This window comes from Fukomys damarensis, unplaced genomic scaffold (assembly GCF_012274545.1).
Source record: "Fukomys damarensis isolate Sample0158 unplaced genomic scaffold, DMR_v1.0_HiC HiC_scaffold_25, whole genome shotgun sequence".
In the NCBI taxonomy this organism is placed as follows: domain Eukaryota; kingdom Metazoa; phylum Chordata; class Mammalia; order Rodentia; family Bathyergidae; genus Fukomys; species Fukomys damarensis.
In genome coordinates this window covers 2,860,641-2,885,026 of record NW_022900937.1, presented here as the reverse complement: position 1 = coordinate 2,885,026, position 24,386 = coordinate 2,860,641, and the positions used below count along the sequence as shown (strand labels likewise).

Below are 24,386 nucleotides of genomic sequence, written 5' to 3'. Positions count from 1 at the left end.
CGGCGGGGTTCGATCGCTTTGTTTTTCCCTGGCTCCCACTCTCGGACGTCGAAGAAAGTTCGGAGCCGGTCGGCCCGGGCTGCAGGCGAGGCCTCCTCAAGGCAGCGGCCAGCGCTGCACGGGAGCTGCTTTCCTCTAAGGTCGTGGGCTTTGAGAATGCAGCGGTTTCAGCTGGAAAACGATGCCGCCGAGACTTCTGTTTCCTAATCTTGAGCTTTGGAGTGTTGTGGATAGGGCTGGGGCGGGAGAACTCGGCAGACTTGATAGGATGTGGGAGAACCGTGCAAAGTAATTGCTGGATTTAGAGGAATAGGTCTGTCTTAGCTCGTTGGAGAACAAAGATACATTATACTACTCCTCAAATGATTGACCTATTTACCCAATTCGCTAATGAAAATTACTTGGTCAGCAACGTCTTGAGTCCCTCAGCGGATGGCTTTTCAAACATAAAGGCTGTAGTCACTGCTGAGAACCAGGGGTTGAAATTTTTCATAATCCGAAGTGACACCTTGACTTCTATCCACTGTTGCAGCCACATGCATAGGTATTACATGCTTTACCTCCAAAAGTCTTTACTGTAAAGGGATTTGAATGCAATCAGTGTTGTTAGTGATCTGAATAGATGTAAAAATTCTGTTTCTGAGACGCTGTTCCTGTGGTATCCTGTTCCTTGATAGAGTTTTGTTTTGTTTTGAACACAGCTTTGTGTGAAGCAAGTAGAGCAGTGGTTTTTGGAGCAGGCCCCGTGCATTAGAACGCTGTAAACCCGTGCCTTAGGAGGGATTCAAGGATTGTTTTCCCTTGATTTGTTGAATATGTGTTTTCATCAGAATGGACAGTTTTCAAGTGGCAAATATTCGTTAGCCGTATAAATTTCATGAACACTCAAAGATGCCAAGATACTTGCTTAGCCAAATCGGATGTTAAATTTGGAAGAACACATCAATATATTTTGTTGCCAAATGGAGAAAATGCTTGCTTTTTGCCGTTTATAATGACTTCTTTCACGTAAAGTTGCTATCATTTTGACATTTGTTGCCTGCCTACCAGTTAAATCCTCCAAGTTAGGGTAGAGAGAAGACCGGTTACTCCTTCCTCCTTGACTTGCATTTTGGTAGCATTCTATTGGTTGTGCCTGTCTTGGAGGGCTTTGACAGATCTGGGTGAGGAGAAGGGCTGTGGCAGGAAAAAGTTACAGCAGACAGGAGTGTAGGACCGTGGAGAACCTGGAAGCCACCCAGAGCAGCCAGGAGAACTGGTGACCAAGAAAGTTAAGGTGGGGACACCCCTGGGGCAGCTGGTGGGGGAGTTCAGAATGGCCTAAGGGTTTGGAAATACAGAACTAGGGTTAGGTTTTGTTTTGTTTGTATAGAAGGGGTTAGTTTTAAGTAGAGAAACAAGATCAAATCTGTTTGTGTTTTGTTTGCTAATTTTAGAAAAAATTATAAAGATTAGGAGGCAGTTGTTTGAGTTTTTTATTTTTCAACTCTACATAAATCACTTTGCTTTTTAATAGATCTCTGTGGAATTTCAGTTATGGTGAGAAAGAAATAGGTTAGAAGTATGAGTTAAAAAATACCACAGGACAACACATGCATAGGGTCATGCCTGTAATCCCAGCACTTGGGAGGCTGAGACAGGAGGATTGCCACCAGTTCAAGGCCAGTCTGGACTACATCGTGACCTAGAGAGATCCTGTCTCCAAAAAATCCTAGAAGACAAACTGAGGTACTTACCTCTTCATTACACAGTGTGCAGGCCTTTGTCCCTGGTTCATGTCATGGAACTCCGAAACCCTTGCATGATGAAACCCTTGCTTGGCAGGATGAGCACCTGGGTTACACCTGAGTCACACCTGAGTGTATGCTAATGAGGAGGTCTAGGATGGGACCTAGAGCTGGCCAGGGTTGGGACCTTACCTGAGAGACCTAGTGATTGAGGGTGGGACCTTTCAGTCCCTGGCCAGCGGCTTCCAGGTGGGGTGGGTTGGGGCACGGGGAGCTCTGGGCCCCCCTCAGGTCCTAGAGTCTGATGGAGTGCAGGCCCCTGACGGCTGCCAGCCTGCATCAGTTCCCTGCGGCTTTCACTCCCGTCTTCTGTAAGCCCTGTGTGCTCTGGAGCCCTCCTTCCTGTCAAGTTTGGTGATCCAGGGAATGGGCGGTGGGAAGCCCAGTCTAGCTGGCTGCTCAGAAGTATCAGTGATAGCCTCAGCTGGAGGTTGGCCTTGCCCGCGCCTGTGCCATCAGTCACTAGACAGAATGAGAGCACACTCAGGGAGTCCGTTGAAGAAGAACCCAAAGCCAATCCCTTAGTCATCTGTGAAGAGCGAGTATTTTTCTTTGACAAGATAATTGATATTTTAAAACTTTGTTTTTTCAAAGGAAATTGTGGATAGAGAAATCAGAAAGAGACAATGTAGATATGGCTAAAATAGAGGTGGAGGTCCTGTAGGTCTTGGAACACAGCCTGAAAAACACCTACTCCAGTTCCCTCATTTTATAGATGGAATCGTCAGGAAGGCAAAGTAGGTACAGTTTTTGCCACTTCTGTGTAAACTTGGAGTGAGGGGCCGTTTTATGTCTTTTGTTCATTGCTGTGTTTTGGGGCCGGAGACGGTGCAGGGCAGGTTACAGGTGCTCCAGTTCATTCCTGAATTCCAGTCCTTGTCTCTATTAACAGACTGGGAAGTTTCATTTTAGAAACCTTGACCTTGTTTGGGAAGAGTGGGGAGAAAAGAAGCAGAAAACAGCTTTTGTTATCATTTTCACTTGTTTTCTGAGTTTAACTGCTAAAATGCTTCTCCCCCACATATTTGAAGATCGTGTGACCTTAGCCCTCTTTTCTAGGGTTCCATTCCTGCACTGCAGTTTTGCACTGAGCGGTATTGGGTCTTTTACATTTATTTGTACATACGTGTGTCTGAATATTAGTTGAGTATTTTTCCCCTTTTGAGATTCCTTCCAAATCCAAATTCAGGGGCTTGAATAAAATAATGGTCCGGGAGTACAGGGATATGATTCTACAGTTGTCCCCAACTGATTGACTTGAAAGAGATGTTTTAAAAAGTTTTGGGGGGAGGGAGGTACACCCAGGTTTAACTGACACACCTGCTTTTGTATTTCACTTTTAGGCAACTAATGGCATTCAGTTTCAAATGAGAATGCATTTCATTGCTTTCCTGTGCCCTTTCGGAGAATGACAGTCCTGGCAGTCTCCTTATTTTGAATGCTGAAATGAAAGCAAAATGAAGGCAGAAGGGAATTGGTAGCCTTTCCCGGGAAAGGTTTAAGCAAATGTGCCTTTCACTCCACAGAACTCTGGGCTGTCGGTCCCGGGGCCCCTGGCTCCCCAGCGTGTCTGGAGCCAAGTGCCTTTGACCAAGTGAGCAGCTGTTCTCGGGTTCTGATCTTCTCGTGCGGACCAGAAGTCCAGGTCCTCTCTGGACAGCAGCTGTCTGTCTGAGTACTTCCTTCCCTCTGAAGGTGCTGAGCAGATGCCTCAAAGATCTTACACCAGGACGAGCCCCTGGCTTATTTGCTATCGTTATGTGTGTTGCTCTAGTTGTTAGCAAGGCCTTTTCTCCGTCCCCCCCCCCCACGCCAGGCCTCTGAGATTCAAGCTGAGCAGTTTTGCACTAAGGCATTGAAATGGAGTGGATTTGGAGCCGATCTCAGTGGGCTTTCCTAGAATGAGGCACCTGCGCCATCAGCCATGTCGTGTGGTAAAGAAGACCATGTCCTTTTCAGCCCTGGAGCATCCATTTCTTGCAGTGGACTAGGTGCATGCAGGGTTGTCCTGAAGGTGTGGACTTGTGAAAAGGTAGCTGGCTCTGATTCTGCCCATGTCCCCAAGTACTAAGGACTGAACCCAGGACATTCCCACTGAACTACGGCCCCATCCAACCCCCACTTTGGAATTTTATTTTTTATTTCTTTGTGGTACTGGGGATTGAACTCAGGGCCTTAGCTCTGAGCTTTGTACACACACACACACACACACACACACACACACACACACACACACACACACACACACACACACACACACACACACACACCCCTTTTCATTTGGAGACAGGTTCTCACTATGATGCTAAATTGACCAGGCTGAGCTCAAACATGGGGTCCTGCCTTGGCCTCCCAGGACTCTGGGGTTATAGATCTGTAGCACGTGCCCGACTTGATTCAGCTGAAATTTTTGTGACGAAAACTACTGTGACATCACTGAGCTCAGAACAGTGATGGCGAACCTTTTAGAACTGTCAGCAATAAAAACAGCCTGCTGTGGCACACATGACACTGGCTCGACACCCCTGGCTTAGCGTGTGGTGAGACCTTCTTTGTAGGGTTGTCCAGAGGACTGCATTAAAGGCCACACTGCTTTTTTTTTACTACCTGGTCCTAGTAGATGCTTAGTGGTGAGAGTTCCCCTTCCATTTCCTTCACAGCACCAAGTTAGGGATTCTTTGAATGGCAGTGTCTGTTGGTTGGTTTCTGAGACCGGCTCACTGTGTGGCCAGGCTGGCCTGCAGCTCGGGACCCTCCCTCCTCATCGCGTGGCAGGTTTTCTTCGTCGCATCCCAGTAGCAGCACGGTCAGCACTAGGAAGGGACTTGACTTCCTATGTCCTTACTGCTTTTGAAGACGGGACACTGTCCTGAACTTATCCTTTACTGTGTTTAAGTCCCAAGCCGAGTTTGGCCTTTTCTTATTTTCTTCCACTTTCTGTCCCTCCTTCCCACAAATCATCTTAGAGAGCTTCTACTTATAACCATTTCTGCTGAGAGCCGGCGAGCTTCCAGGGAGTGGGTTTTAGTGGATTTCAGGTTTTCTAAGAATGTGCACCAAAGCACTGAAAATAAGGTGAAGCAGAGCCTGGCCGGGTCTGGCTTGTTTGTGCTGGGAGCTTGGGAAGAGGACAGTGCAGCCTCAGGTGGGTCTCAGTCAGGACTGGTGTGAATGTCAGGTAAGTGTGCGAGTTACAGGCAAGGAGTTTAAGGTGGAAGGTAGTACACCAGTGAGAAGAATGGGTCTGGGAAGTGTGTGGGCTGGTGGTGGGGCCTCGTGCTTGGGACTTGGTCTGTGCGGAGGAGGAGCCCTGAGCCTGGTGCACTGGGGAGTGTCAGACAGAACCTCCCTGCCTTTGTCAGGGAGTGGAGGGAGGCCAAAGTGGGATAGAGGGAGGTCGTCTGGTTTTGACATTTTCCAACCAAACCATTCTTCATGTGTACTAGAAAAAATCGTTTAAAGGGGTCCTGTAGTTGTGTCGTGGCTTGACGTTCCATACTGTGAATTTTGGTTTTCATGTCAGCTGAGGTCAGTACAGGAATGGAATTAGTTATTAGCCTCTGATAGATGATGGCCCTGGGGCAGATGTGTCCCTGTGGTGGGTTGTGTGGCCTGGTGAGAGGCCACACAGGATGCACGAGGTGTGGTGACACTCAGCTTAGCAATGTAGGGGACACTGCCCACACAGATCAAAAAGAGCTGGGCCCAGCACAATGCAGGGCCCTGGGTCCATCGGCGGGGCTGACCAGGTGCCAGTCAGTGGTTACAGTGTTGTTTGCTTCCTTTAGGTGACTGCTTTACTTGGAACTCAGAGTGTCAAGCCTTTCAGAGAGTGTAGAAACTGACTTGTGAGTCTTTCATTGTCTCCTTTTGTAAAGCACTGTGTTAGATTCTTTGGTGAGTAAAATTATCTCACTGAATCTAAGGCACTTTTTTGCATGTTTACTCCTGAGATTGGGTTACACCTTAGACTAGTGGGTGTTTTAAGATTCTCCCTGTGAGGGAGGCATCTTGATTCCCTTGTGAGAACCCCTGCTGGCACCTACTGTGTGGGCTTGCAGAAGTGTATGCAGACCCCTGAGGAGATGTGTACAGGCCTGCTGCCTGGTGGGATCACCGTGACTGGGTGACAGAGAGGCTGGGGGAGGAGGATGCAGCCACAAGCCAAAGACACCAGGAGCCAAGAAGGCAGGGTAAGGGCTCCCCTCAGACCTGGCAGAAGGAGTCAGCAGGCCAGGAGGACACCCTGAATTCTCCTACTCAGGAAAGTTCATTTTGGACTCTTGTCTTCCAGAGCTGAGGGAATAAACTGTTTGAAACCACTAAATTTGTCACAGTTTGTTACAGTGGCAGTAGGAAAGGTATATACTGTACTTCATATTTGTTTAACTGCAATATCAAAACATTTGTAATGAAATAGGCATTTTATTTGGCTTTAAATGTTCTAAAGTATAAAATGCCAAAATAAAAAACTCACACCTGTACATTTGTTTTTATATTACCATATAAATTATTTTACATAGTTGAAACTCTTAAGTTTCCTACTCTTTTTCCTTAAGTATCTCTTAAACATCGTGAAAGTTCTAGATACTTTTTAGGCTTCATAATTGATGATGATTTAATAAGCTTCACAGTTTTCAAAATACAGTAATGGTTTCCGTAAGCCGGGCACCAGGCTGTGGGAGTACAATAAAGCTAAGAGCAGTCTACCTTTTTTCTCACTTAGCGGAGAGCACAGTAGGACAGTTCCACGTCTGTGTGAGAAGCCAAGAGCAGTGGTCAGTTAGCATTTCCCTCCGGCTTCGGGATGTTTTTCTGAAGAATGGGGTCCTAGTTGGTTGGGTTAAGGGGAAGAGGGAGTTTTGGAAAGCTCCACGTAGAGCTGAGCCTGTGAGAGGAGTCAGAAGGAAGCAAGGCCGGAAACTGCATGCGCACTGACTTGCAACCTTTGAAAGTTTCTTTGTGTGCTGGGGATTGGACTCAGCCTCATACATGCCAGGCCCACACTCCCTTTCCTGTGAAGCAGGGCCTCACTAACTTCCACAGGCTGGCCTGGAACTTGCTGTCTCCTGCCTCAGCCTCCTGAGGAGCTGGGGTACAGGCGTGCACTGCCTTGGCGGCTTGGCCGTCTGGTCATACGGCCACTGCTAACGGCGTTAGTGGTATTCTTGACGTGTGTAGAAGCCGAGGTTCAGGGATGTACGGCACATTTGCACTTCTCCTTCAGAAGCCACGGACAGCTAGCTGGAATCCCAGTTGGCCTCCCCTAGGACCCTGGGCAGACTGACTGTCTCAGAGCAGCGGGCCACGGTGCTGCCAGGTTTCTGTTTCCGTGTGTGTAGATGGCTGGAGCCACTGGAATCCAGGTTAGCAGAGGGCAGAGGTGCCTGTGTTGAGCTCCATGGGGTGGAGGGGGAGTGGGAGCAAAGGGGCAAGGGTTAGTTTCCTGGTGCTGTAACCAAGTGGCTTAGGGCATGGAGTGTTTGTTCTCCAGAGCTCAGGGGCGGAAGCCAGGTGTCCTTCGGGCCGCCTGGGGCACAGCTTTGCTTCCTCCCCCAGCCTTGGCTCTTGGCCGACTCTGCTGTGTCAGCCTCAGGCTCTGTTCTCCTCTGCCCACAGCCCCCCTCCTCTTCCTGCTCCTCTCTGCGGTGAGGACCCTGTGATGGTGCCGGGCCCACCTGGGCAATCATGGGTACACTTTGTCTCTATGTGTTACTTTCTTCTGTTTTTAGTTTGCTTGCTTTTCTGGTATTTGGATTGAACCCAGGGCCTTGACATTGAGCCACTTCCTCCACCCTTTATGTTTTTGAGGGTCTCCTCTCACGAAATTGCCCAGCTTTTCTTGCACTCAGTGTCCAGTGGGGCTGGGATCACAGGTATGGGCCGTGGTGCGTGGCTCGAAGGCCAGTGAGCCCCCTTGCCACGTAAATCCCCTCCTTTCCTACCCCAGAGATTAGGTGTGGCTATGCACTTACAGGCAGTGTGAGAGTGTAAACTTTCCTTAGTGTAAGAGGAAGCATCTGAAGGCTTTAAACAAGTAACAGCCTTGCTGGCTGGATACTTGCATCTCAAGGTGGGGCTGAACTACATACTGAGATCCAGCCTCAAGAAACAAAGACAAGAAAAAGTAACGAAAGTAACAATCAGATTTGCTTTTTAGAAAAAACTGGTTTTCTTTGGTGTAGTCATTTGTCTAAAACGTTAGTTGTGCACTCAGTTTAGGAGATCATTTGCAGCAGTGGATGTTTAAACACTTCGTTCTGCAGTAATTTTAGATCCATGGAAGTCTTGCACAGAGGCAGGAAAGTACAGTCGCTTTCCTTTCCTCAATTTTAAAGTTAACTTACACAACCAGGAAATTGATACAGTTGGCTAAACCACAGATTTTTCTTAATTTTACCAGTTTTCCACTAATAAAGCAATTGTGACTGGAATTTTAATGATAATTCTGTTTCGCTTGTGCATTTGTCATTTGGAATTTCTCTGTGAGGAGATGTCCTGTCAGTCCCACTGTAAGGCTCGTTCAGTCGTCGTGTTGCTGTGTTAGGAGCTCACGAGGACTTTGATCTTCGGGTTACTCCAGTGCTGTCCTTTATTTCTCTTGTTCCCATTATTTTAGCTTTGGCCCTTGGGAGCTCTGCACGTTGGTGCCTTTGACCACTTCCCCATCCTTTTATTTTCTGAGCATTTATGTCATTCTGCAAATAAAGGGACCTTATGTCTCCTGTCCAGTCTGTGCTTTCTCTTTCTCTCAGCTCACTAAAGTGACCAGAATGTCCTGTGCGTCGTTGGATAACGTGGTAAAAGAACATCTTGCTCCTTCCTAAGCTTAGGAAGCGTGTTTGCCATAGGTGACTAGTAGATACTCCTTCTTGCATTAAGAAGTGTTCTTTCTAGGGGCCAAGGCTGTATCTTAGGGGCAGAGAGCTTCCCTGGCACGTGTGAGACCTTGTGATGGACCTTATGTCTCCTGTCCAGTCTGTGCTTTCTCTTTCTCTCAGCTCACTAAAGTGACCAGAATGTCCTGTGCGTCGTTGGATAACGTGGTAAAAGAACATCTTGCTCCTTCCTAAGCTTAGGAAGCGTGTTTGCCATAGGTGACTAGTAGATACTCCTTCTTGCATTAAGAAGTGTTCTTTCTAGGGGCCAAGGCTGTATCTTAGGGGCAGAGAGCTTCCCTGGCACGTGTGAGACCTTGTGACTGATACTGAGCGCTGGGAGGGGGGGAAAATACATATACGTGTGTGTGTGTGTGTGTGTGTGTGTACACATATACACACATATGCTATATATAGTTTCCTTCTATGCACAGCTTATTTTTAATTTTTATTATTATGAATATTGGCTGGGCATGATGGTGTACACTTGTAACCCCAGCACTTGGGAGGCTGAGTCCAGAGGATCCCTGCAAGTTGGAGGCCAGTCTGCTAAGCTACATAGTGAATTCAAGGCCACTCTGAAGTACATAGCGAGTCCCTGTCTCAGAAAACCAAAAAGAATGAATATTGAGCTTTGTCTAGTACATGTTCTGCACCTATTGAAGTGATTGCGTAGCTTCTCCTAGGCTGTGAATATAGTGAATTACATTGAGTGTGTTTCAGATGGTGATGTAGCACCGTGCATTTCTGGTGTGAATTGGCTTGGTGATGATGTACTTTATGTTTTGTATTCCATGTGCTGATTTTTTTTTTCACAAAATAGCTTGTAACTGAGTTAAATAAGTGCTTCTCCAGATAACCTTTGTACTTAAGTATACAGTAAAAATGCTTCAGGAGTATTCCCGTTCTCATCACAGACTCTCAAAAAATCTACCTGACGATCGAGTTTTAATCAAATTAAGACTTTTGGCTATTTTATAGGACATCCCTGAGCAAAACTGGCTTTTTCCAGCTGAGTGCAGGTGGGATGGGGTCCACGCGTGGGCACCGTGGAGTGTGCTCTGCCCTGTTGGGGTCCCGCAGTGAGGAAGGCAGGCAGCCACCCTGCAGCGCCATCAGCAGGGAAGCAACACCCAGCCTGGTAGTGGTGCTGAGTTCGTGTCTCTGGGAGCCGAAGAAGGAAGAGGAGAGCAGTTGTATTGAGAGAAAACTCTGAGAGGCCTGAGCGTCCCGAAGAGGGTTGCCGCAGAGGCTCTTTGTCTGGGGGGTTCCACACAACAGGATCCCGCCACAGGTCACCTTGGGTCACGTTACAGTCGGCTGTGGAATTGTCAGTGCAGTCACTCAGCTAGTGTGGATCTAACAGAAGAACATGGTGAGTAGCAAGGGCGTCTAGCGTGGAGGAGAACAGGCGCTTCTGGAGGCGGGAGTGAGTCGCGGTGCTCTGCTCTGTGTGCTGTGCTCTTCAGGCTGACTGAACTGGACGGTGCTAAGCTGCTCACAGCTTTGAGCTGGCTGCAGGCCTAGCCATCCGTCCCATCATTTCTCCTCCAGCTCAGCCCTTGACTGCAGGCCTGGTCCCTAACCGCCTGTCTGTCCATCTCTACCTAACTTAGCTGCAGTACCACCAGGAAAATAATTTCACCGATGGATTCTGTGTTTGAGTGACTTTTTTCTCCAATGCATGTTCTTGTTGCCTTTGTAAAAAATTAGTTGGCTGAGCTGCATGTGGTGGTGCACACCTGTAATCCAGCTGCTCAGGAGGCTGAGGCGGCACAGGTTCAAAGGCAGCCTGGGCCACTTAGTCTTGTCTCAAAACTTTTGGCCGGTTGTGGTGGTGCACCCCTGTAATCCCAGCACTCAGGAGGCTGAGGCAGAAGAGTTGCTGTGAGTTCCAGTCCAGCCTGAGCTGCATAGTTAGGCCAGGCTGGACTACATAGTGAGACCTTGTCTCACAAAACCCAAAAAACAGAAACAAAAAGAACTCAAAATATTTGAAGGTGCTCAGGATGCAGATCAGTGGTAAAATACTTGCCTATTATATGTGAGGCCCTGAGTTCCGCCTGTAGTTCCAAGAATGAGGAAATAGAAAGAAGAAAGTTGGCCTTACTTCGGTGCGTTTTCCTTTCAGCTCATCAGCCTGTGACTGATTCTGTCAATACTGTGCTGTTAAGGATGGTTGTGTAGAATGTTTTGAAGTCAGGTATTGCAGTGCCTCTTGCTTTGTTTCTGAGGGGGGCAGTTTTGGTACTGGGGATGAAACTCAGGACCTTGCGCTTGTGAGGCAGGTGGCAGAACCACTCAGCTACATCCCGACACTTCTAGCTTTGTTTTTTGGTTTTTTTCTGTTTGTTTGTTTTTCTCCTTGGGGTTGTTTGGGTATTTCTAGTCTTTTTGAGATCTGTTCAGGTTTTGGAGTGTTTTTTTCTATTTATGCAAAGAATGTCGTTGCCGTTTTGATAGGAATTGCGTGGAGTGTGTAGATCACTTTGGGCAGGATAGACGTTTCACAGCGTTTATTCTTCTCGCTTACGGACATGGGAATGGTTTCCGTCTGAGGCGTGAGGTAGGTGGGGTCATCTTCCATTTCCTTCATCAATGTTTTTACACTTTTCATTGTAGAAATCATTCACTTTCTTGGTTAAATTTATTCATGGATATTTTTTTATTTTTTATAGCTCTCGTGAATGGGATTGCTGTCTTAATTTCTTTCTAAACAATTTCATTATGGTACATACAAACACTGTTGATTTTTGTATGTTTTATCCTACAGCTTTACTAAATTGATCTGTTTTGGCAGATTATTGGTGGAATCCTTAGGTTCTTTTTTGTACATAAAGTCATGTTATGTGGAAGCAGGGATCATGTGAGCTGCTTTCTTGCTCAGATGCCCTGTGTTCCTCTCTCTTTCCTTACTGCTCTGGCTGAGACTTCCATGACTGCCGAATACGAATGGTGAAAGTACATGTCTTGGAGGAAACGACTTGTCCTGAATATGGTTTCCTTTCCGTTTTGAAAGTATCTGTGATGACTGCTGTGAAGCTTTGTTCACTGTTGGGTCCTCGTGGCCCACTCTGGCTGTGCTGCTACCTCTCTTTCGCTGGTGTCCTGGGCTTCGTCTGTCTGCTGTTAGCTGCCTGTGGGCTCTTGCACCTTTGTACCAGTTGTGGATGACTAATAGGAGATTACTTTTAGGCAGGTAAAATGAATGAATGTAGACTTAGCTACAGATTTGTTTTTCATCATGTGGTTTCATGTTTAAAATAATTGAAAACAACCTAAATGGGCCAGGGATAATTTATTAAAATAAAGCAAATCCACAGAACAGAATAGTATTCAGACATTAAAAATGATGGTGGAGAGGAGCTTGGGTCATGGTGGACGAACAGCTCATGCAAAGCCTACTAATTAGGCTTGTAGTTGTTAAAATAAAATTATTGGGTAGCTGGGCCGGAGAATTTTAATAGCAATTTTCTCAGATGTAAAGATTGTGGATTATTTTATTTGATCATTTTCTGTACTCTTTTCTAAATGGTGAAAAGAGTATATATTTAGTTAGCCCGTGGACTTGGTTTAGATTATCCCTACGTATTTATTTGGTACTGGGGACTGAACCCAGGGCCTTCGCTGCACTACATCCTCAGCCCTTTATATTATTTTGAGACGGGGTCTCCCTAAGTTGTTAAATTTTCCAGGTTATGCTCAAACTTGTGATCCTCCTGCCTTACCCTCCCAGAGTGCTGCGATTACAGCCCCGTGTCACCACACCTGACCTAGATGACCCCAGCTCGTTAGCACCAAAGCGTCATCATCGGGAGCCATTGACCCAAGGCCTGGTCAGAGTGCTGACCTTGGCCATCTCCGTGAGGAGAGCAGTAGCTTTCCTGTCCTCACAGCGGCTCAGGGACTTGGGCACGGTGCTCAAGCCTGCTTCACAGGGAGCGGACAGCTCAGCATTGCTTTCTTGGCCTTCAGAGCCTTCGTTTTGTCTCGGGCACTAGAGGGACAGGAGCTCCTTCCCTCTTTGGTGGCATGTTGGTTTGAAAAACGAGGCTGTTGTTTGGGTGGTAATATTATGAACAGTTTTTATTGTATCATTTTCTGCACCTTTTAAAAAGTGACTATATAAGTCATATTGGTAGCAGGAAAAATACTTCATTATTTTTCAAAAACCTAATCTACACGTTACTATTTTCTCCTCCCAATCTTTGTCCATGTCTATTTTGGTAACAATAATAAATGCTGCAAAATCATTTTGAATCCAAAGGAAGATGACAATTTCAATAATTACAAAGAATCACCTTCACATAAGTGAAACAGTCTGTACAGAAATGTGTAGCTGAGTGTGGTGGAGCATGCCTGTAAGGCTGAGGCAGGAGGATCGTCATGAGTTCAAGGCCAGCCTGGGCTACACAGCAAGACCGTCTCAAAAAAAAAAAAAAAAAAAAAAAAAAAAAAAAAGAAAACACAAAAGTGCACAGTGCACTGTGGTCATCCTCTCAGGAAAACACTTTCTTCCTGTGACAGAGTGCTAGGATGCTGACGAGCCTAAGTAAGATGATGGGGACATGGAAATGATGCTAGCAAAGAATGGGAGGGGAAACTGAGGACAAAATAAAATACTAGGTCTGTGAGGAGAGCGGAACCAGCCAGAATCATCAGCCAGGGCTGTGAAACCGCCATACAGCAGGGCAGTCTTGGGCCACAGCGGGCCTGTGCCTCTGCATCTCAGCCCAGAGGCGTCTTTGGTTTTCCAGACTTGGCTGGGGTCGCAGGCCTGCGCCTCCATGGTGGGTTTTGAGGTGATATAGAAGTGAAATAGCTCAGTAATTCTAAATACTGAGCACGTTTAAACAGTATACATTCATCTTTCCTGTTATTTTTGTTTGTTTTTTTGTTTTGGTATCAGGGGTCGAACCTGGGACCTTGCACTTGTGAGGCAGGTGGCGGTACCACTGAGCTAAATCCCTGGCCCCTCTTTCCTAATAATTTTAATTACAGATGCTCCTCCATGAGTGATGGGGTTACATTCCAATAAATCCATCTTAAATTGAAAATATTAAGTAGAAAAAGCCTTTAATACATCTGACCTACAAACCTCATAGCTTAGCCTAGCCTGCTTTAGACATGCTCCGAAAACTTGCATTAGCCTGCAGTCAGATGAAGTGACCTCACCCAGACCCATAAAGCATAAAACATTAATGAAGTGTCGTGGCATAGAACAGTAAGTGCCAGAGATCCCGAAGATGCTGGTGCGTAGTGCAGTGCTGCATGTGGGGCTCTGGCCCTGCCAGTCGGTCTGATGTCACCCTGGCTCCTGCCCCACCCAGTTGTGGCTGGAAGGGTCAGAATTCCCACTGTGAGGTTCACCCTCCACCACATGTGCCCTCACTCGGCAGTGAGGTACAGACCCTGAGTAGGACATCTGCGTTTTCAGGTGTTTCTCAGACTTTGGAAATAGTAGATCCTGGTACTAAGTAAAGAAAAGTGAGTCTCACAGATGCGCAAGTCCCCAAAGTAAACACTATGTTTTCTCTGATGAACCAGGAACTGAAAAGGTTTCCTCCCATGGGTAACTCACCTCTGCTAAATTTTAGCAGATATGCATTTCTGCCTTTTTTAGAAGAATGACATTTGAAGTTTGGAGAGGGTGATTATTTCTGTTTTCAGATCATGTCGCCTGCATGAGCCAAATCAGTAATTAAGTGGGTAGATATGTATTTAGATCATCAATAAATTCTACCAGTGTAGTCAGAGACTATAGTGAAAGCAAGCAAACCCATCTTTTTATTTACATGGGGGAGGGAAAAACTTTTCACATATTTTTGGCAGCTTACTGAAAAATTCCTAACAGGCTCATGCCTTCGAAGTAATTTGGTTCGGGTAAATTGTGATTACACAAAACACCTGTAAGAAAATAAATCATGAGCCGAGTAAGATGTCACGTGAATTTGGGTTTCCTTTATAATTCTTGGAGTTTTAGAAGTGTTGTCTGTAGACTGTGTACATTACACTGCCGTGTGTATGCAGCTTGTGAGCTCGTGGTCTCAACACAGATGAGAGTTTGGAGGGATCCTGTGTGGGTGGCCACTGAGGCTCTTTGTACAGCAGAATCACAGTGCGGGTCTGTCATTAACAGTAGGGTCACAGGTCTAGTTCAGCTAACGCTGACCCACTCAGGAACAAGGCCCACAGCAAGGGCACATGGTGAGCATCGCTGTCGTTAGTGTGTCTCACTTTTAGTTGTAGAACGAACAAAGCTTTCCTGGAAAGGGATGAGCATTCATTCGGGTCCAGTTGTTCTGCCCGCCCGCCTGTGCATCTGATGCCCAGTTGGTAGTGGCCTTTGCAGTTCAAGCCGCTGTTTATGGCGGGGAGGCTGCAGGCCTGGCGACGGTGTCTTCACCTCAGTCTGCAGCACAGTCTTACTGTGACAAGTTTTACACTGACTTCCTGGGGAGCCCTGCCACTGACTGCCTGTTGATCTCTGACCTTGCTATCTATAGTAACATGACCCAAAATGAAGATTCTACTACATTATTTAGTAGAAATTAAAAACAACCTGGAAATGTAAGCATTATTCTTACCTGTTTTACAAGCAGGTATTTTATATGTTATGACAAAGGAAACAGTTATTCTTCCTCTTTATATAGTTTGTGAATCTCTTGTTGCTGTTCTTTCATTTAAGGTATGGCATATATAAATATTTTCTTCTTGGTAGGAAGAGTAGATCTGAGGATAGGTACAGCTTCCCCAAAATACAACAAAAAATGTTAGAACTAAGACTAGAATTGCCCTGTCGGGATAGCAGGCTACTCGGTGGGAAAAGAAAGCTGGACTGCACTGAGGTGAGCAGCAGCAGGTGCTTGGTGAGGAGCCCAGACTCGAGCCGCGCTTGACTCGGATCCAGCCCTGTTACTTGCTCAGCGTGTGGCTTTATTAAACAGTTTACTTCTGTGTCCTGTTTCATTAGAGAGCTCACTTGGGAGCAGCACTGAAGGGGCTTCGTTGCGTGTGAGCCGACCTTTACCCACGCCATGGCTGATGACTGGCTTTCTCTTCTCCAGGTCCGGCCCAGGGTCAGATGCAGCTTCCGGCGGGGTACGGACTGCATCGTCAGAGCTCTGCTGCTCCCTCAGGACTGTACTCTGCGGGACCAGGGAAGGCGGCCGCATTGCCACTGGACGGCCCGGCCTGCGGTTACTACTCGGGTCTCTATCCGGCACCCGCGCCCACTCTGCCTCTGGCCCCGGGGGCTGCGCACACCGGCGCCTCCCCGCTGTACCCTTCATTTGGGAGTTACCACAGCAGTCCCACCCTCCACACTGCCAACTCCGCTGCCTCTCAGGGACTTCCTGCTGCTTGTGGCCCTCTCCCGGTGCCCACTGTTTCTAGTGCCGCGCACCCCAGCACCTCCCGCTCTCCTCTGCCTGCCGGGAGCCCCTACTTGCCAGCACTGACGGCCCAGAGTGCTGCAGGGGGCTCCTTTCCGGGCTGGGGTGCACAGCTCGCACCTCTGAGCTGCCCGGCAGGGCCCGCTGCACCCCCATCCCAGCAGCAGAGCCTGTCAGGGTACAGCGCCCCTCCTTGGCCGCTGCCCAGCCTCCCTCCGGCCCGGGAAGGTCTCCAGAACTCTGCCGGCAGCAGCCCTGCAAATCCAGGTAGGTCCGGAAAGTTCCCCAAAATGCGGTTCACATCCAGGGCCGCGCAGGTTACTATATGTGATGTTACAGACGGTGGAGCCTGACAGAAACGGCGGAGAGGGGCTCCCCGCAGCAGTGTGTTGTTTGCTGAATTCTCTGTGTATTTGCCGACCCCCACACCCTTTCCCGCACCGATCACTTGGCCCAGTCCTGCCGTGGTCACGATTGGTGTCTGCTCACGGTCTCACAGCTCGCCATACTTGTCTTTAGTGTGGACTGGGTGCAGGGCGCCTGGAGGATTTACTGTGCTGGCCGTTGCTTTCTCTTATATTAGCTCAGAATGGGTAGATATGTTTCCAGTCCGAGCCCCTCACAGAAAAAATGAACACAGCACCATTTTGTCAACTTCCCCAAGTGAGCCTCTGGAGACTTACAGAGGTACATTTCCTGCACCCGGAAGCTGTTTTCTCCTTCTGAATTGGTAAACGAGGATGAAGAATAAGAACCAGACAACGTAAGACACATGGCGAGTGCCTCAGTAGTTGGCCTTCCTGACCTTCAGGGGTGTGGTTTAAAAATTGTGTGTGTATGATACAGAGGTACCTTGATTCACGAGCTTAAATCTCTCCGTGATTCTGGTCCCAAACTGAAGTGGATGAGAGACGCATCAAATCTCCCCACAAGGTCAGCATTGAACCTGACCATTAAATGTGATTTGGATTGTGCCCGGAGTCATGTAAAGAATTAAGTTCATGAACTGAGGTACCACTGTAGGTGGTTTATAAGTTACACTTTCTGGCAGGTGTGGTGGTGCACACCTGTAATCCTATCTCTTGGGAGGCTGAGGCACGAGAATCTCCACAAATTCAAGGCCAGCCTGGGCTACATAGTTCAAGGTCAGCCCAGACTACACAGCAAGACCCTGTTTCGGGGGAGTGGGTGTTTCCTGAAGTGTGGCAGATACAAAACTGGTAGTGTTCTGGATGACGTCCTTGATTACCAAATAGGCATAGTCAAGCCCTATGGTGTAGAAAGATAGCCTTTTCTGGACTTTCAGAGTATTTTAAATAAGAGTCTTAGGGTGAGCATGGCACACGTGTAATCCCAGCACCATGGAGGCTGAGGCAGAAGAATCACAAGTTTGAGCCCGAGACCCTGCCTCAAAATAAGAAGTTAAAGTGTGTGATGCTAGGGATATAGTTCAGTGCAAAGGCCCTGGCTTCAGTCCCTTGTACCACCACCATTAAAAAAATGATGAGTTCACACTCTAAATGTGGAATAAAAGAAACTGAAGTGTTATCTCATTTGCATCTTTAGGAAATCATATTAGGACTGGGGATTTAGCTCAGTGGTAGAACACTTGTTTAGGAAGCATGAGGCCCTGGGTTCAGTCTTCAGCACCAAAAAATTAAAGAACAAAAAAGCAAAAGGAAAGCATATTAATGTGTTTGTGATTCAACATAGAACTTTGATTGTTTTATTAAGAAATTTACTCCCAAGTATATATGTCTTGGGTGCAATGTTTAGTGTTTCCTTGAGTTGCTGTTTAAAAAGGATCATTTCATTGGACCCTTTTAAAGTTGCAGACTGGTGGCTGCACCAGGATGGCCGAATAGTTAAGGCGTTGGACTTAAGATCCAATGGACATATGTATGTGTGGGTTTGAACCCCACTCCTGGTAATTTTCTTAACCTTAAAGTTGTGGACTGCCTCTTAAGGGGTCTCTGGTAAAATACAGCTAGGCAGTCGTGGTAGGGTACATGCAGTATGCTATTTTCACAGAGTTTAGAACAGAGGACATAAGGGTTGGGGGCACCTGTCTGTGGGTGCACTCTTCACAGAGCAGGGGATAGTAGACACAGCTGTGTCCATCCAAGCAGGACAGGCATTCCATGAGGTCCTCAGCACTGGGCCACCTGTGGCAGAGGGAAAGGCAGGCTCACAAGCATTGCCTGTCTGCTCCAGGGTCCGTGTGTGTCCGTGTGTGCACCTGCAGATTCATGTGTGCACCCAGCCTCAGCTGACTGGGTCCACACCTGCATGTCCCCAACTATTTTCATCTACTTTGTGTGATGGTGGGGACTGCACCCAGGCTCCTAATCTGGTCAGGCAAGTGTTCTGCCAGTGAGTGACATCTTCCATCCATGGTAGGTACTTCTGTTGCCGGTTACATTTGCAGTTTTAAGGGTATCATTAGTGTGTTGCTGCTTTTGTGTGGTTTTTGGTTAGTTGGGCAGTTCCTCTGCGGGTTATCTGGGGCTCATTCGCATGACTTCATTGAGCAGGAGTCACTGGGCCGCGAGAGCCTAGGCTGCTCCCGGCAGCACAGCAGTTGGCATAGACTCTTCTCCCTGGACTGGATCCACTTCCGGGCATGAGGGTCTACAGTCTCTTCTGGGATGTGCATACCTTTACTTCTACCACAGCTTACTGCTTAAAGCCAGCCACAAGATTATTTCCAATCCAGAGGGTGGGAAAATAGAATCCCCCTTCTTGAGAGGAACAGCAGAATACTGTGAAGATAGCCTCCCATGGTGAGGCTCTCACTCCCTCTCCTCATTTCCCTTATCCATTTACTCAGGGGACACGCAGTGGAACACACTTTGTTCTGTCCCCGTTTCCTATGTTGGCTTCCATCTTAGACCTGTTTATTTACAGGTGTGCATAATGCATCACCCTTACATACATGTGCATGCATGTGCCTGCACATGTGTTTATTCAGCATGCTGTCACTGCTTACCGAAGCTTTTGGTTAGCCCTGGCTCTGTAGTCCTGAAGAGTACCCTATGGGATAGTGTTTTTCAACTAGGGGAAGTTTGCCCTGCATAGGCCGTTAGTAATTTGACTATCACAGCGGCTGCTGTATTTGTGTGTACGTCATTCCTGAAGTCCAGTCTGTGTTGTGGTCACATGTGACATGGGGCATCTGCTTAGAGACAGCCCGTGTGTGGTGGCAGTTGACAGTGCAGACGGAGGTCAGAGCTGACACAGGAAGTGTTTGTGGGCTTCAGGATTTTTTCCTGCAGTAGGTGACCTCTGATGTCTTACCTGAGACACTGTTGCCTGGCGCAGTGAGTAGCAGGAGCGGTCATAAGTGAGGAGATGCTGTTGGGGTTCATTTTGTCTACAGAGGTAAGAAGTGACGTATTTCAGGAAAATTGCCATGAAGAAGTATTAAAACAATTTCAGTTTTTTTGGAAAGTCTTTGGACCACTTTCTTTTCTACATAGACAAAATAAATATGCCACACAACTTCTAATAAGCTGGATTTTGTTAGTAAGCTTTTGAATATATTTCAAGTTCATCGCTGTGAATGAATAGTTCCTTGTCTCCAGTTGCAGACCCTCTAGCCTGTCCTGGCACGCAGAGTGTCCCGCCTCCCAGGTCCAGCCCGGCTATGTCCACTGTGTTGCCAGGATCCCGGTCACCACGGGCGCCACCTGCTGGGCAGCACCCTGGGGAGCCTGTGGCCTTGGGTTCTCCTCAGCCAGTGTTGCCGCCACAGAAAGGTATGTGAGGTCGCTGCTCTTACTCTGCGGAATTCAAAAGGTTAGACTGTGTGACCATAATTCGTAAGAGACAGAAAATAAGTTTATGAAGCCAGTCCTGTACATTTTATGTAATTGTGACTATAATTTGCATACCGTTTTGTATTTTGCTCTTATGTTTATTGAATTATATGCAGTTCTTCATATATACTGTAGTCTTTTTAGCCACTGTGTAACTAGTAATCTGTTGTGTTCCTGCTTTACAATTTGCTAATCCACCCCTGTATCATGGGAAACTCATTTCTTTTTTCTTTTTAAAGGTCATTGTATATCTTTTTTAGGATCAAGCAGCCAGGATTTTCCTATTTAGCTAATGCAATGTCCTGTTGATATTTCTGTGCTTGGCATTATTGTTAATGGAAAGTATCCTTTGACATGGTTTTCAGAATGAGAGAGGGTAAAGATGAAATTGGCCCCACCCTTGCATCGTTGATTAATTTGTTTAATATTCTTAAATGAGGGGTGAAATGTGTTATTTTGATCCCTTTCTTCTATATTGTCCTTTTTTTTTTTAAAGGTTTGTTACTTTCTATCTGCTAGAGTTCTCCTGTTTCAGGTTAATGTTCTGTACTCTTTATTTGACCAGGGGTAACTGAACTGTCTCCAGATATCTGTAGTTTATGTTTTCAGAGCAACTGAGGATTTAGCTCAGTAGTACTGTGCCTGCCTCACAAACACAAGGTCCTGAGTTCGATCCCTGGTACAGAAATGGTATCATATGTTTTCAGGGCAGCCGTAATATTTTAAGGCCTGTGCTTACTGTGTACTGACAGCCTCCGGCCTTGAGTATGAAGAACCCTGCTGCTATGTTCTGAAGCTCTGCAAAGCAGAAGCCTGAATCCGTGGACTGACCTTGAGTTTGTATCTCCTGTGTGTGTGAGCAGCAGAGGGATCCCGGTCAGTTGATCTGATGGTACATTGTAATGTTCTTGTCCTGAAAAGAACACCAGCTGCAGCACTAAAAGTGTTCATTGAAAAGCCAGTGGGTATACTGTGAATAAACCTATTTCTTGAAAGCGTTTGCCTCCATACTGAGGTAGATCTGGTAAAAGTGTTGTGTGAAGGGCAAGTTGGCCCTGACTGAAAGAGTGAGCGGTGCCTTCTTCTTCGTGTTGCTCTTCCCAGTGATGGTTGTTTTCTGTTTCTCTCTTACATAGCTTCCATCTTTTAACCCTTCACATTGCTTCTGCTAAATTCTCTCTTCCTATTTTTTTTTTACCATCTTGCTTTACATACCATTCTACCATTTTATTGTAAATATCATTTTGTAAAGCCCTTTGCTAATAATCACAATTATTTCTTCCTTCCTTTAGCAGTACAGTAGATTTTGAAGAGAGAAGGAACCTACTACTCATTGAGCACTTAGAATGTTTCATTAATGTCCATTTTAATTCCATGATACAGACATTATCCCTGATTTATAAAAGTTAGATATGCAGAGTTTAGGAAACCCAAGACTACAGGTTCATTAGTAGCAGAGCAAAAAATTTCTGAATCAAATCAATCTTACTTTCTTTCTGTAAGACTGATTTGTTGTTCTTGTTATTGGGTTTTGAAAAACTCCTGATTTAAGATAAGCTGCTTAAGTAACAGAAAATACTAGAGATGTGTGGATTGAAGTTTTTATTATTTCTTTTTCTTAAGTAGGAACGTGGCCTCTTCACGGCCGTTTTGCTTTGGCTAAATCTCGGCACTGATCCTGACTGTTTTCTTAGCCCTGGCGACCAGGACAGTTGTGCACGCGGTGTCTGTAGCCACTGGGGTTGTGCAGCTCGCCTAGGTGCAGGGGTGCTAAGGCCTAGGAGATGCTCAGCTGTGACTGCGGTCTGTCTCTGTGTCCAGGGACAGGTGTCTGTGCTGCACAGGTATGGTAATTTACTTCCGAAAGCAGTGTTCTGCAGTGGACGCCTACACGGCACTGTCCCTGTCCTGGATATAGCGTAGAAAGAATGTGGAGTGCCCCCGAGGGTGCGTGCGGGTGCATGCGCGTAACACGCAGCACCATCCTCTCTGTGCAGTGGGCCAGTTGTTGACTGTGAGGTCCCAGGTGCCCTGCCTAGACTCTGGGCATCTCTGAACTGCAGCTGTGCTTGAACAGCTGGCTCAGCTGGACTGTGGGGCTTGTGAGCCCACTTGGGCGGCCGAGCCCAGCTGGGCAGCCTGGTGACAGAATCATGGGGGTGGGGGGTAGCTCAGTGGCCCTGGGTTCAATCCCCAGTACCAAAAACAAAACAGGAGAGCCTGGAGCAGTTTTTTAAATCTTCCAGCTACAAAGGCACCCTTACTAAAGCCAAACATTTTTGGTTTTTAGAGGGGCAAATTTCACATTTTTGCTTCAGTATTCGCCCCAGAACACTTCAAAAAACAGCTGGGTGTGATGGCACACATCCATAATCATGTTAGCACTTGGGAGGCTGAGACAGGAGGAGGATCACCTTGAGTTGCAAGGCAGCCTGGGCTGCATAGTGAGACCCTGTTCCCAAAAAACAAGCTGAATAACTATGATGGATATCTAACATTTTTTACAAACTTAAATGGTGAAATTATGCCATATGTTGACTTTTTAATAAAGATGTTGGGCTGAGTGTGGTGACACATGCCTGTAATCCCAGAACTCAGGAGGCTGAGGCAGGAGGATCACTGTGAGTTTGAGGCCAGCCTAGGCTACATAGTGAATTCAAGGCCAGCCTGAACTACACAGTGAGACCCTGCCTCATTAAAACCAATACGATACAGTATAATACAGATGTTACGTTACTCATGTAAATGTATGCACAGGAGCAGTATGTACCATCATTCTTTTTTTTTGGTACCTGGGATTGATCTCAGGTCCTTGTGCTTGCAAGGCAGGCCACCGACCATTCTTCTTAAATAAGCCATGAACTTTTCTTTAACATTTGGAAGCTTGTGTATTCCATTTCTTCTTGAGGTTTTACTTCTTCCCTTAAACATAATAATGTATTGTTGAGCTAGAATCTCTGTTTTATACTTTGTGCCACAGTAATGCATAATTGAAGTTTGAAAGTTTGTTTTGGTGCCTACGGTTATAAGTCCCTAAGTACTACTATTTTTCTTTTGGATTAAGGTGTCATTGCAGTGACATAGTTGGTCAAGTCATAAATTTTGGCATTACTTGCACAGAGAGTACATTTTTATTAGAAATGCATGTTTCAGTGAAATGAGTGACCCTCCCATTCTCCACTAGAGCTTTGTGTGTGGTTGCGTAGGATTCATGGTTAGAATATAACAGAGTAGATTGGCCGGGGATTTGGCTCAGTGGTTCTGCTGCCTGCCTCGTAACTATAAGTTCCTGAGTTGGATCCCTGGTACCAAAAAAAAAAAGAGAGATTCTTCATTTAATCATAATAGAGAGCAGATCACTTCCATTCCTGGTTTCCATGTTTGTACACATGGGTAATTAATGAGAAAACTGTTCACATAAATAGATAAGAATGTATTGGAAGACTTATTAAAGTAATATGTTAAAAACGTTTTAATCTGAGTTACATGTCAGAAATTGTTGCTGTTTCTAGGAGTTGCTTTGTTTTTTGTGAGTGCTAACATTATTGTTACTTTCATGTAACGGAGCAGAATTTGTATCCCTGTAGTGTAGCTTTCCTGCTCGTCACGTGACCTCACAACTTGGCTTCCTCCTCTTGAGTGAGGAAGCCGGAAGTGTGGAGGGGCTTCTCTTCCGGAGACCCCCAGACTCGGGAGGGGGCCCAGCAGGCGTGCTCTGCTGCCTCCAGACCCAGGGCTCCTGTCAGGGATCGGAAACTGCTCGGCATGGTGTAGGTTCTTTATACTAGTGCCAGTGTGGTATCTGTCCGTATTCTTTCACTGTATTAAAAGAAACAAGCTGCGACGAGGGTCCTTTATCTTACGAATGCTGTCTCCATGTAACCTGACTGACAAAGGCAGCTCTCTAAATGTCAGGACACATGTATGCTAAGTACTAATAGGTTCACCTGCTGGTGATTTTTTTTTCTTGCTAAAGGAATGTAGAAACTATTAAATATTTTATGAAGTACAAATGAAAATTATGCGTTACTTATTTATATTGTAATTTACACTACTTTAATATTACAAATTATAACTGATACATGCTATATTACAAATGTTTTATGGTAACATAGGTTATAGACTACTTCACTGTACATCTTTATTGACTGAAAGACATCAGGTAGATATTCATAGTGCTTAGGATTGAACCCAGGGCCTTTGCCCATGCTGACGCTCTACCACTGGGCTACAGCCCACAGCTCATGAGGGCTTTTTATCCTTGGGTTTTACCCACTGTATCTTGAGTAACCATGGTAGTTCTAGGAAATACTTCACTTTGTTTTTACAAGAATAATTAGCATAACTAAATGCACTGGTCAAATTGATGGGATTTATTCTTTCTTCCCCTAATAACTTGATCTAGGGATGGCTGTTAAAAATTAGATGAAAATGGGGCCGGGGATTTGGCTCAGTGGTTTCACCACCTGCCTCACTAGCACAAGGGCCCAAGATCAATCCCTGGTACCA

At 46.3% G+C, this 24,386-nt stretch overlaps 1 protein-coding gene across 1 annotated transcript in view; it reads left to right on the top strand.

Moving 5' to 3' along the window:
- Window positions 1-525: 525 nt before the first annotated feature.
- The window catches only part of Sec24b (SEC24 homolog B, COPII coat complex component), a gene marked incomplete at its 5' end in the record, with an annotated part of 62,033 nt that continues 38,172 nt past the window's right edge, over window positions 526-24,386 (top strand). The window contains 3 exons of the mRNA XM_010641603.2: window positions 526-544; window positions 15,733-16,326; window positions 19,644-19,817. Of these exons, the coding sequence (XP_010639905.1) occupies window positions 526-544; window positions 15,733-16,326; window positions 19,644-19,817 (787 nt within the window). The remainder of the gene's footprint in view (window positions 545-15,732; window positions 16,327-19,643; window positions 19,818-24,386) is intronic.